The 14288-nt window shown below is 45.8% G+C and overlaps 1 protein-coding gene across 1 annotated transcript in view; it reads left to right on the top strand.

Moving 5' to 3' along the window:
* The window catches only part of KMO (kynurenine 3-monooxygenase), an 83785-nt gene that overhangs the window by 47123 nt on the left and 22374 nt on the right, over nt 1–14288 (top strand). Inside the window, exons 9-12 of the mRNA XM_018557711.1 lie at nt 1928–2049; nt 4241–4388; nt 8283–8340; nt 14024–14106. Of these exons, the coding sequence (XP_018413213.1) occupies nt 1928–2049; nt 4241–4388; nt 8283–8340; nt 14024–14106 (411 nt within the window). The remainder of the gene's footprint in view (nt 1–1927; nt 2050–4240; nt 4389–8282; nt 8341–14023; nt 14107–14288) is intronic.

Genomic DNA, 14288 nt, shown 5'->3' on the forward strand with positions numbered 1-14288 from the left:
AATTATGTGAACAATGATATGAATACTTATATAAATAATTAACTATAAATATATATAAAAACATATAATATGCATATATAAAATGTCCAATCAAAAGTTCATAGTAGTAATTCAGTGCCCATGTGCTCCACACATTAATCAGTGTGTCCCAGATAGTTATCGTTAAAAGAGAACTATTGCGTAAGTATTTTTCCCCACAATTCTCTTTAGGGTCACGGGAGGACATATACTAACCTCCTCCCGTGACCCAAAGCTCAGTATAGCAAAACAAATGGCAAACGCACTCATCAACTCATAGCCAGCTTTCAAGCAAGGTGCACATGGAAGTACTTTATACAGTACAACAGTAAAATGTTTCCCAGCACACTCACCAGCCAGCATGCAAAAAAACCTGTCTAACCGCTAAGGTTAAAAACAGAGGTTTTAGATACACATCTTTTGCCCACGAGAGCACCGCAGCCGGGACGGATACCGACAATAGTCGAGATCCACCCAGCTGCGTGAATGACAGCTGGCTCTGCCTATCTAGAGGCAGAGCCAGCTGTACCCGCCCACTCCCCCGTCCGTTTCTCTAGTCAGCGCTGAAGGATTGGAGAGGAGAGTGGGGAATCCCTGCGGGGAGCCGTGGCTGACAGTCACCACTCTTTGCAGGTAGATGATCGGAAAGTGACCGAGCGACAGTATGCGTTTGCTCACTTCCCGCCCAATAGAACCGACCTGCGACAGCTTCTTTGTCACAGGCTGGCTCTAACTATGACATGCAATTATTTTTATATGCAGGCAGCTGATAAATAAAATACTAAAGTGCAGTAGAGGTTATTTTTAAAATGTTTAAAGTCCTTTCATTCTTGAATCCAGTTATTGCAGTCCTTTGTACTGAAACTGTGTATCATCACAGTTTGTTTGTTTTTTTACTATACAAAATAAAAAAACACTACCTGAACTAACCAGCCAAGGCATGCAGGTTGGTAACCCCATAGCAAGCGAGCTGTAAGTCTGCAGCCCCCCTGCTATGTTGACACCAGCCCACGTGCCCTGCAACATTGGGGGATGCTTCAAGAAAAACAGGGGTTTCCCTTCCTAAGAACGAGTGCCCAATGCTGATAACCACTGAGTATTTTGTCACCCCCAGTGTGCCAGGCTGACCTAGCCAGCCAAAAAATGAACTGCCTGAAGAGACTATAGAACAGATACTTTTCACAATGGAGTGTGCAGTGTATGTTAAAGCTGAAGTTTATTCTGCTTACATTTTCTCTCCCCTGTATCCCCCTCCCATCAACTTGCTAATGCAATTTTTAAATAAAAATGTTCTATCACATACCTTGTTTTAAACCCATGAATGTAATCACTGTGTCTCTGTGCTTCTCTATGCAATGCAGACAGATCATGGTTGATGGGAGGTGCCAACAGGGTGCTGTAATATCTTCACGTACATATGTTCTTGAAAACATTACAGCAGCCTCAGGAGTCCTCAGCCTTGACATAAGCAGAGGGCTGTCTCTTGGGAGGAGCACTACAAATCAAAACGCTTGATGGGTTGATGCCAGTCTGGAGGAGTTCGCATTTCCTAGGCTGACTGCATTTGCATACAGAACACATAGGTAACATCCACATGTACATTTAATAAAAATGTGTTCAGCCTATTATTTACCCATGTTGCAGATACCCAAACATTGATATTCCATGACTTAGAGCTTGATCATGACGATAGATCCATTATTACCAAAACTTATTTTAAGACCACTGGTGGCAACTCTTATTTGCACTATTTGCATATTTTCCATTTATCAGATCCATTTTCTCTGGGTCAAAGAGTGTTTTTACAAAATGTTTGCAGAGCAGAACATATATAAATATACCCTTTAGCACATATACACTTTTCATCTCTTTATTCCATAACTCTTTTTTATTATTAATACATTTTCAGGATAAAACCTTTACTTGTACTCTTTTCATGCCATTTGAAGACTTTGAAAAGCTACGTACAGAGGACCAAGTGCTACATTTCTTCAAGACATATTTCCCGGACTCTGTGGATTTAATTGGAGAGTAAATATTTTATCTTATTATATCTTTAATTTGCAGAGTATGTATTTTACTGATACATAAACTTCTATTTGCATTTATTTCCTACATAAAGTTCAAAATTGTTATGCATAGGTCTGAACCTGATTTTGTTTTAGGGTATAACAGCACCACTGTCACCACCTATAGACCTCTAACATTAGATTAGACAGGGAGAGCAACAATTGTAAAAATGATTTGTGGTATAGGTCACCAAAAAGTATTATGGGCATTAAAACATGGGCTATTGATGTGGACAGGTCCTTATTAAGGTAGACAAATATCCTTCTCAAGATAAGCAGGCACAAATGTCCTTAAAGGAGAAGTATTGGGAGAGTAAAATGTACTTTTCCTAATACTTAGATCGAGGGCTGAGAGTCATGAACCGTTGATCAGGGCAGCCATCAGAAATTCTGGGGCCCCTTACACAGCTTTAGGCCTAGGCCCCAGGGCCGGATTAAGAGCATCATGGGCCTAGTGTTGAAGATTTCGGTGGGCCTTTTGGTGGAAATGTCGACGGTCACCAGGGCCCTCTTCCTCCTGCCCGGGTTGTGATTTGTAGTCTTTCTACAGCTTGGAGTCAGTGGTGGAGCGACAGGGCCTGGTTGCAGCTGTGAGCCTGGTAGATCTGCCACTGACTCCAAGTTGTAGAGAGACTACCAATCTCAGCAATGATTGCAGAATACTATGAAGTTACATACCCTGTATTCCTCCTGGTTCATGGCCTGATGTCTGCAGGGTCTCAGGAGGGCTTTGCGGGGGTTTCGGAGGGGCCGTGCAGGCTCTGAGGAGGCTGTGCGGGCTCTCAAGCAGTGTTCATTTTGTCTGCAAATTTTGCCACCCTTTTTTGGCCGTTTTTTAGTGATAAAAATGAAATAGTAGTTAATGGGACGGAAATGATTTTCGTCCGGTACCCAATTTTCTTCAACATTCTCCTCCCCACTGGTGCTGGCTGCAGCGGTCTGTGTTCCTTTCAATCACCACTGCTCTCCCTGCCTGCTTCGGCAGAGGCAGTGGGAAAACAGACCAGCACCAGCAGGGAGTAGAGATTGTCACTGCATTCCCCCGCTGCTCCCCCTCGTACCTCCGCTGCTGCCCATTTCTCCTTCTCTGCCCACCTTGTTCCTCCTTCTCTGGTCACTTCGTTCTCTTCTCCCCCGTTCCTCCTTCTCTTCTGGAGGTGTTCTATCGCCGTTGTCAAGTCTCCAATCAACAGCTGGAAACAATAGCCAGCCTGCTATTGGATATTTTAAGTTGCAATAGCAGGCTGGCTATTGCACCCACCCACTGCCTGCTGTCAAATCAGCAGAAGAGGACCTGATGGGGGACTTTCTCCTTCAGTTCCCTCCTTTGCTGATTGACAGCAAGCAGTGGGCAGGTGCAATAGCCAGCCTGCTAGTGCAATTTAAAATAAGCAATAAGTGGCTGGCTATTGCTCCCAGTCACTGCCTGCTGTGTTGACATTCAGCTTCCTCAGCAGCTGAATCCAGTGAAGGGGAAAGGTGACATTAGGGGGTCTAAAAGTCAGTCACTGCTTCCTGCAGGGATTCCCCCTCCCCTCTCTGTTCCTCTGGGGCTCATTGGAGGGACAGATGGGGGAGGGGGCGGGCACAGCTGGCTGGCTCAAGAGTGGCAGAGCCAGCTGTCAATCAGGCAGCAGGGTGGCTCCCGACTGTGGTGCATCTCTTTGCTTTCAGGAAATAGCGGGCAGTAGCCTAGTAGATACTGACTTTGGGTCACTGGAATACATTAGTAAATACACTTCTTGGAACCAAAAGAGGACTAAAGCTAACAAAAATAAATAAATACATTTGGCTATAGTTCTCTTTTAATACATATTTCTGACTACTCCATGTCAGCTTATACATGGGGGTGGGGGTACCTTGAAAAAAAGTCAGGAAAAGAAAATTACCAGCTTTGTTGACAATAAAACAGTTCCTTTCAGATGGACTTTATATATTGTAATTATTTTTAGCAAACCCCATACCTTTCTTTGAGGTTTAGAGCCTCATGTTTGCCTGCGTATTGACATGGAAAGCTGATTTTATGACATTCAGTTACAAAATAACTTGTGTAGCAGTAATGCATATTATTTTTAGCAAAAGTGAAGTGATCTTTTAATGCTGCGTATTAGTTAATTTTTATTATTTTATATTCTTCCATTCTCTTTTCTAAGGGACAAGCTGAAAACAGATTTTTTCTTGCTGCCATCGCAAGCTTTGATATCGGTAAAGTGCTCATCATTTTGCTTGGATAGTAAATGTGTTCTAATGGGAGATGCAGCTCATGCAATGGTGCCATTTTATGGACAAGGAATGAACGCTGTGAGTTTAATTCTAAGATTAAAGTAATCATTCTTCATATTATTATTAATGTATGCTAAGTTGTACTAAGTTATGATATCTGTGAACTAGAGCAAAATGGGTGACAAAATCGCTTCTCTGCCTTTTGGCTAAGATCAAGTGTAGTATCTGTTCTTATCAGTTGCCGGAGGGGAAAGGACATGGTCGCCTATGTAGAAAGGTGGACTGTGGCTTAGTACCCTCTGGTGTAATTGGTGGGTGTCGGATGGGGTAAAGTCCCTTCCAGTTAGATTCTGGTCTGGCTATGCTGGACTTGTCACCGGTGGTAGGGATGGATCCCGGATGGCACTACCTTCTGATGGGAATGGGTGTGAAGCTTGGTCTGGCTGGAGGGTTGGGAGGCGGCAGAGCCCGTGGTGTTGTGCCCCCTGGGGGTGGCATCCCAGGGGTACTCAGAAAGTCACTTGGGTGTGGGAGCCCACATTGAGTCACTGATGCACTTGGTCACACACCACCTTGCATTTTCTGCACAACGTCTCTGTGACAGGCCTTATGGCTAGTCCGAGGCAATATTTTTGCACTCCGGCCCCTAGGGCCTGTCAGCGTGGTGCACTGGCACTCTTTATTTATTTATTGCACTGCATGCACGATTGGCACTTTTCGTGTTTTTGTAAATTTTGACCCACAGATGCATTGGGTGCAGGTTCCTTCGGGGCCTTTTCCTGATGTGGGGAGGAGATTCTGTGCCCTAATATAGGGTTCTCTGTCTCCTCCCACCCGAGGGGGGTCTCTCTTCAGGAGAGCCCCCTACCTACTACTGTGAGGGACCTGTTCCGGCAGGTCCCCAAAAGGATCGGGGTCCACCGGACTAATTTCACTTCTCTCACTTTATAGCCACTACACTAAATGCTTCTCAGATCTGTGTTTGGAACCTCCCTGACTTCTTCCATGACCACTTCTACAAACCAACACTTTAAACCCTGCAACAATTGTTGGCACTTCAAAGTATATTGCAAATTTACAAATCAATAAACTAGGGATGCACCAATACTGATATCGGTATTGGTGTGGATAGTGGGCATTTTCATGAGTACTCATACTCATGAAAATGCCCTAATACTAAGTGCAGATACCAGTGCTTTAAATGTTTAAACTGCAGGCAGTGTTCACACATAGCCAGCGGGGATCCTGGTAGCCTCCCTGTGAACCGTGGCACCTGTTCACAGCGCCGGCCGCACATCCCCTCCTCAAACCACACCGCACCGCGAGACCAACCGGACCCCTGGTGAGACCCTGCACAACCCTGGTAAGACCCTGCACAGCCCTGGTGAGATGCAGCACAGCCTCCTGAGCAGGGCCGGCCTTAGGCCTTTAGGCGCCCTGTGCAAGAAAGCTTTACAGTTCCCCTCAGTAACCACACCCCTCAGTGCCCACACCCATTTCTCCAATACCCGCACCATTTAAAGCCTCCCATTTTGTTAAGCTCCCAAAAAAAACAATTAACAAGTATGATAAAAATAAAACTTACTCAAACTTGTAAGCACAATATAAAAATTCTTATTAAATGAAACAACAGTAGGCAAACAAGTGATAAACAATAAATGTCAAACTAAAATAGAGTCTATAGAAATAAAGTGCCAGGATGTCATGCAGACTTTTTTTCAAGTAAGTGCATCTTGAAAAGTAAAAACAAAAAACAGAACACAAAACCTAGACTACATGTTAAATAGTGGATACTTTTTTACTAAAACAAAGTGCATGGTGCACATGTATAAAATGTGTGTGTGTGTTAAATTGTTTTATTATTTTTTTCTATGTATTTACTTTACTGTTGGGGGGTCTTTGGTAAAATATCAGGGTTCTAGACCCTTGACATTTCCCTTTTGAAATAGAAGAGATTGAGGACACAGGGACCTCAATCTCTTTTTCTGAAGCCTCAACACTGTATCAATGGAAAGCCCTAGTAAATATTTACTATCAATTGGTTATGAATAGATAGAAGCCTCTGTATTGAGCTGCTTCTACCCATTCAGAAAACGTGAATGAACATGATGTAAAGCACTTCCTGTTCATTCATACCTGTGGACACATAGTACTATGTGCCTCAGTTGTTTGCAAACATTGGAGTGATCACTCCAGTGTTTCTGCTGCACACAGAGGATCGCTAAATATCACCGATTCTCCCGCTCTCCATCCTGAACTGCTTGGCCACGCACAGAGCCACTCAGCCAGGATCTGACAGCCGGTAGGGGAGAGCAGCGGGAATCTGGGGAAGCTGCAAGCTGTGCCGCCCCTCTACTACCTGCCAACCTGACGCCTTGGCCTCAGTGGCCTTGTGGGGAATTGAGCCTTGACTGCAGCTTATAGCGAGCTGTGTCAGCTGCTTAGCACCCTGTGCGGCCACACAGCTCACACACCCCAAAGGCTGGCCCTGCTTCTGAGACTAAGCACAGCCACCTGAGACCCTGCACAGCCACCTGAGACCCTGCACAACCACCTAAGACCCCACACAGCCTCGTGGGACCCCGCCCAGCCCCCTTGAGACCCCACATAGCCCTCCTAAGATCTCTCACAGCCACCTGAGACCCCGCACAGCTCTCTTGAAATCCTCCACTGGAGACATCAGGCTGGCACCTCGGAGCAACACAGGGTATGTAGCTTCATATTATTCTGCATTGATGTGTTGCTGGGATCTGTAGTCCTTTATAGCTGATGGTATTATTCTGCATTGCTGTATAATTTATTGCTGGGACTTCTTCTAGTCTTCTATAGTTAATGTGGTACAGAGCCAAATTGTGTTTTTTGAGTGTTTTTGGTGTGTGGAAAAATACATAGGAGTGTTTAAAGAAGAACTCCTGGAAAAACTTTTATTAACCAGTTGACATCCGCGGTGTTAAACCCCCTTCAACTCACTTTTGTCTAGGTGCTTAAAAAAAAAGTGTACTTACACAAACTGCTTCTCCGGTCACTGAATCCTGTCTTCTCCTGCGCTGCAGGATTGCAATATTCCTCAGCATCCTCACGTCTTTACACAAATCTATACATCTATATACAGTATATAGAATGTGATTAGAGGATCAGGAGAGTTTAACTTTTTTTTAGGCCCTAGGCAAAGATGAGCTGTTAACCCTTGCAGTGAGGGGGTAGCCCCACTGCAAGGGTTATTAAAAGTTTTGCCCGAAATTCTTCTTTAAAGGAGACCTATGAGGTTAGGGCTTTTCCCCATAGTTCTCCTTAGGGTAACGGGAGGACACAAACTATTGTCCTCCCGTCACCCTAGGCTCAGTATACCGCGAGGTATACTGAGACGCCGCAGTATACCGTGAGCTGCTGCTCGCGGTATACTGAGATGCCGCAGCTGAAGCTGATCCCAACAGTTGTGCCGGGATCCGCTCAGCTGCGTGAGTGACAGCTGGCTCTGCCTATCTAGAGGCAGAGCCAGCTGTACCCGCCCCATCCCCCGTCCGTTCCGCCAGTCAGCGCTGGCGGATCGGAGCGGGGAGGGGGGAATCCAGCCCCTCCCCTGTCACGGCAGAGAGCCGTGACAGGATCGAGAGGTGAGCGAACACCGGTATGTGTTAGCTCACCTCCCGATCTACTGAGCCGACCTGTGACAGTTTCATTGTCACAGGTCGGCTAGAACTATGAGGTGAGTGAAAAGCACTCACCTCATAGTTCTTCTTTTAACATTGTTTATTAAGAAAACACTAAGTGTTTAATTAAAATTGTGAGCATTAGACCAGATTGCATATGACAAACCAAAGCTGTCTCATGAGCCTGCTGTTTAAATCTGCTCTACATTTGCTAAATATACAATATTTTAAAATGCTTGATTTGTATGTAAAACATTTTTTAAAAAATGTTAAATATCAATGCTTAGCACTGTCAGAGTGTAATGGCTGTGTGTTTTTATAGGGCTTTGAAGATTGCCTTGTATTTTCTGATTTAATGGAGCAGTACAACAATCATTTTGGTAAGTGTTTTACCACAATTCTTGTTTTGGAAAATTAATGTACCCATGAAGTGCCAATCATCATTGGCTTTGGCATTGGCCAATTATCAAAGACTAGGATGTTTTTAGATCTAATCTGTGAAAAATGCTAGCATTTGCAGTAAAAAAACGAAAAACTATCTTGGTCATTTTGGCCCCATTTTAGACAGTCTAAAATGCTTGCCTTTTAACTCTTTTCCTGTTACCAGGATAGTACTGTTGGTAACATGTTTATCCCTGGAGATATTGCAAGTAGACAATCAAGTGGCTTACCCTGGCTGCAAACTCTAATTGGCCATACAGCTGCCAATAGTACTAAATATTTTGCTATTCTCTATGTCTGCATCTCTTTGTGTTTCTCTGGATTGTGAATTGAAGACTACACTATGTTTAATAGTCAGATAAATCTTTATTCAATGTAGGGTTGAGGGTACAGGCTGTGTATAAATAGCCAATGCAGTTCCGGGGCCCATACATATACCAATCATCAGGTAGATAGCGTTTTGTCCAGTGTGTGAGAAAGCATAGAGCTCTTCATCAGCTGATTTGTGTTTCTCTCATATATTGCAGAGGGGAATAGACTAGTCTAGTGCACAGTATTCTTTACAACTCTTTTCCTTGTACGTACATGTTATTCAGAGAGAGTTTAAAAACATTTATTTGTCTTAACTTTTGTTTTCGTTTTTGATGTTGATGTTAGGCTGCTCATATTCATTAGATAGCAGTCTGATAAGATGGGAAAATGTAACTCATACATTTTGTAAATCTAACAAAGATTGCCCATAGAAAAGTTTTTTAGACAAATATTACCAGAGCAATTGACCTGGTTAGCCTCAGTTGTATGGTACCCATGCATGGTGTGCCAGTTCAGTTTTCAGCCTATGACAGCGGTTCTCAACCTGTGGGTCGGGACCCCCTCGGGGTCGAATGAAAATTTGCCAGGGGTCGCCGGGTAGCGATAAGCGGGCTGGCCGGGAGGAGCACAATATTGAAACAGGCAGACCCAGCAGTAATCATGTAGTTGAGTGGACCGGGCTCCGGGCTTTTGTTGTAATGATCTCAGCTCCGCCCCCTGTGCTGACTTCGGTGCCGCTCATCCCACACTGTGTCTCCAGCTGTCCCCCGCCATGTGCCTTCTCTGGAGCCTCACGCTACCTCCTCGGGCCACTCTCTGCACTGTGGGAGGAGCCTTCTCTCCTCTCTCCTCACTGCCTCCTGGTCCCGAGCTGCAGGTACTAGTCTGTGTGTGTGTGTCTATTTGTCTATATGTATATGTGTGTCATTGTATGTGTCACTGTGTTTGTCAGTGTGTCATTGTATGTGTGTGTCATTGTATGTGTCACTGTGTTTGTCAGTGTGTCATTGTATGTGTGTGTCATTGTGTGTGTGTGTGTCACTGTGTTTGTCAGTGTGTCATTGTATGTGTGTGTCATTGTATGTGTGTGTGTAGAAGAGGAGTGTGGAGATGTGCTGCAGACACCCCTTTTCAGACTTATCAGGGGAACATAATAGTGATCAGTAAATGTTTACGAACATGTTTAAATGTTTCTGCTTAACAGGCCTCAATCAGCAGTGCCTGCTGGGGACCCACAGATGTAAGAAAACCTTCCAAACTGCCAGATTAAGGGACCCTCACCCAGAGGCGGCTCTTTAATTAGGCAAATTAGGCAGACGCCTTAAGCCTCGCGCTCCCGAGGGCCTCGCGGCCGCTTAATTTGCTCTGCCGTCACATTACCTCGCAGCCAGGTAATGTCATGAGCTCTTAGCCCTGTCGCTGTCAAACGGAGACTCTCCGTTTGACAGCGACAGGGCTGAGAGCTTATCTGTTTCCTCGGTCCATCCATTCGGCCAGTGGTCTTCTGGAGCTCCGCCCACCAGCCACTGGGAAGCCATCTCACCCCTCCCATCCACCGTGCGAGGATCCCAATCTGGCTGGGAGGGCGGAGTTGAATCTGGCTGGGAGGGCGGAGTTAAATCTGGCTGGGAGGGTGGATCGTCAGGGGCAGATGGACGGAGACGTAGTCAGCAACGGCTCGTCCTGCACGCTCCCGCCCGAGAGACGCTCCAACCCGTGAGACGCTCCCTGCACAGTCCGGGTGAGAGGCAGCCTTCACAGGCTACAGCAATGGTGAGAGCCCTGTGACCCTAGAGAGTCCTGTGGAGACCCTAGGTAGCCCCGGTTTAACCAGGGCTCTGTGGGGTCTCACCAGCTGTCTGTGGGGTCTAACAAGGCTGGTTAGACCCCACAGAGCCCTGGTGAGACCCCACAGAGCCCTGGTTAAACCAGGGCTCTGTGGGGTCTCACCAGGGCTTTGAGGGGGCCTCACCAGGGTAGCAGGACTCTGTGAGGTCTCACCAGGGCGCTGTGGGGTCTAACCAGCCTTGTTACCCCCACAGAGCCCTGGTGAGACCCCACAGAGCCCTGGTCTCCCCAGGGCTCTGTGGGATCTCACCAGGGTGATGTGGGGTCTCACCAGCACCAGGGCTCCGTAGGGTCTCCCCAGGGCTCCCACCATGGCTTTGTCGGGTCTCGCCAGCCTGATTAGACCACTCAGAGCCCTGATACCAGGGCTCTGTGGGGTCTCACCAGGGCTCTGTGGGTCTAACAAGGCTGGTTAGACCCCCACAGCGCCCTGGTGAGACCTCACAGAGTCCTGCTACCCTGGTGAGGCCCCCTCAAAGCCCTGGTTTGACCAGGGCTCTGTGGGGTCTCACCAGGGCTCTTTGGCGTCTCACCAGGGGCCTGAGGGGTCTCACCAGGCTAGTGAAACCGCACATAGCCATGGTGGGACCCCATAGAGCCCTGGTGAGACCCTTCGGAGCCCTGGTGCTGGTGAGACCCCACAGAGCCCATGTCTAACCAGGGCTCTGTGGGGTCCCAACTGGGCACTTTGGGGTCTCCCCTGGGCTCTGTAGGGTCTCGCCAGCCCTGGTTAAACCCCACAGAGCCTTGGTGAGACCCAGCAAAGCCCCGGGGAGACCATATAGAGCCCTGTGGTATCTCACCAAGGCTCTGTGGGGTTTAACCAAGCTGGTTAGACCCCACAGAGCCCTGGTTAGACCCTACAGAGCCCTGGTGAGACCTTACAGAGCCCTAGTTTAACCAAGGATCTGTGGGGTCTCAACAGGACTCTGAGGGGTCTCACCAGGGCTCTCTGGTTGTCCCACCAGCCTGGTTAAACCCCACAGGGCCCCTGGTGAGACCCCCACAGAGCCCTGGTTAAAGTAGGGCTCTGTGGTTTCTCACTATTCCTGGTTAAACCCCACAGAGCCCTGGTAAGACCCTACAGAGCCCTTGTGTTGGTGAGAACCTACAGAACCTTGGTTTAACCAGGGCTCTGTAGGGTCCCACCAGGGCTCTTTGGGGATATAGGGCTATGGTTTAATGATTTTCAGGATTAGGTTTAAGTGGTGGTAAGGTTAGGGTGTTTTGTCTTAATGGTTATGGTCAAATTATTTAATGCAAAAAATATCTAGGCCTTTTCTCTAGAATATCTTTCCTACCTCTACCTCGGCACAGGCTATCCCCCCTTCAGTCTATCATGAATGCAGCTGCTAGACTCATTCACCTAACCAACCGCTCAGTGCCTGCAACCCCCCTCTGTCAATCCCTGCACTGGCTTCCAATAGCCCACAGGATAAAATTAAAAATATTAACAACCACTTACAAAGACATCCACAACTCTGCCCCTGGCTATATCTCAAACCTGGTCTCTGTAATAGACTCACCTGGGATCACTCCAGCGCCGGACTTAGCTCCCTCGTCAACTCCTCCCACGCTCGCCTCCAGGACTTCACTAGAGTCTCTCCCATCCTATGGAACTCTTTACCCCAACTTCTCCAACTATCTGCCACTCTGACTGCCTTTAGGCGATCCCTTAAGACTCATCTCTTCAGGGAAGCCTATCCCACCTCAACCTAACCACTGAACGATCTCTTTCCCAAACAATTCATCCCCACACAGCTACCTCCTCATGCATCACTTGCCCCTCCCTATTAGATTGTAAGCCCTCACGGGCAGGGCTCTCCTTACCATCTTGTCTTGAATTGTATTGTAATGTCTTCCTCATATTGTAAAGCGCTGCACAAACTGTTGGCGATATATAACTCCTGTATAATAATAATAATATCTTTCTTTTATTTCTAATATTCTGCCACGTTAGAGCATCTTACAACACAGTATGGAGTCAAAAAGCCTGCAATGAAAAACTATCCCCAGAAAACCAAGATGGGCCCTATCACCTTCAGGCTTTATCACTTGTAATTAACTGAGCAACTGGAACAAAAAAAATAATGACTCAAAGACAGCAACAGTAATTAAAAATGGTCCTTTCCTTAGTATTTCCCTGAATAATAAACATATCCATGTATAATATATATTTTTATGTATATTTTAAAAAGAAACCCAAATATTTGCACAGAAATGATAACAGTTCAATATTTTAATAACCATGGTAAAATAGTAGAACACGCTCTGGTCAGGAACAGTCAAGGGGTCCCATCGTTTGCCCGAACGGCAACCCCTCATTGCTGGCCACTCCAAGCTGGACTTCTACCACCACCTCAACCTGCAGGACGCTCCCATGGAAGAACCTCCTCCAAATCGCAAGTAGTCTGTAACCATTCACAGACTGCACAAATGATCCTGTCTTGCTGGAACCCCACTGCTAAAGTTGTGCTGACTTATTGAACTGCTTATCTCATTATGCCCCAAATAAAATTAAACTAAAATTTTAAAAAGTTTTACAAAAAATTAAATGAATAAGTAAAAAATATGTAAATAAATAATAAGGTAAATACATAAAAAGTAAACATGTAAATAAAGAATAAACTAAAATTAAAAAAAGTTACATTAAAAAAAAAGATAAATAAAAAGTAAAAAAAAAAAAATCCAGCTTCGCCTGTGTAGGCAAAAATCCTTGCACCGGTCCAAGCCTTCTTCAGCATATACAGTTCTTGTAGCATATACAGTCCTTAGTAGCTTTCCTCAGCTCCAAGCCTCTTAGCACACCTCTGTGTGATACTCGCACTGCTCTCCCAGCAGTGGATCACGGACTCTCTCAGCGGTGTCTAACAGGTCCCTTGGGTCACCGACCTTCCTGACCTCTCCCCTCGTGAGCACTCACACTGCTCTTCCAACAGTGCGTCCAACAGGTCCCTTGGGTCACCTCCTCCCCTGACCTCCTGTTCCAACTGCCAGAGCCTGTGTCCATGTGCTCCCTGAACACACACACCTCCAACACTACATTGAGCACTGGGCTGGCTTCCTAATGAGGCTGCTGTCAGCCACCTGATCAGCCCAGGCTGGTAATTGGCAACACCTGGCCCCAGGACTGGAGATCTCATACTTTACAGCGATCTCTAGTGATCTCTTCTTACATTGGACAATTTCAATAAGCCCTGAAATCTCAGTACATCTCAATTTATTTCAGGTTAGATGCATCAGTATTAAGAATCCATATGTTGGTGTTTGTGACACTGTAAGCCTGATTCTCAATTCCTCTCAAGAACTTTCACATTCATTTTGAGCAAGCATAAATTATTGAGGACCTAAATAAAATCAGCTGACAGGTCATGCAGCCAGTTAACAGTTATTTTGAATTGGCGGTGTATAGGTCTTGATTTTACGGTCTTCTCACTCCCTGTTTGATTACCATTTTTCTAGAAATCTGTGTTCCTGAGTTTTCCAGACTCAGGGTGCCAGATGCCCATGCAATTTCTGATTTGGCTATGTACAACTACAAAGAGGTAAGTCTTATTTAACAGTTTCTTGATTTACATTGTTTTTCTTAGAAAAAGAACAAAATAATATAATTAGTGGTTGCAGGGAAATTAGAGAAGAGCAGTGTGTATGTGGTGTTTGTAAACCATAGTTATATATAATTATAAAAATGTTACTTTGGGAACTGAAGGGGTGATGGGTGTGTTCT

Source organism: Nanorana parkeri, unplaced genomic scaffold, assembly GCF_000935625.1.
Source record: "Nanorana parkeri isolate BGI_ZX_2015 unplaced genomic scaffold, ASM93562v1 scaffold296, whole genome shotgun sequence".
NCBI classification, from domain to species: domain Eukaryota; kingdom Metazoa; phylum Chordata; class Amphibia; order Anura; family Dicroglossidae; genus Nanorana; species Nanorana parkeri.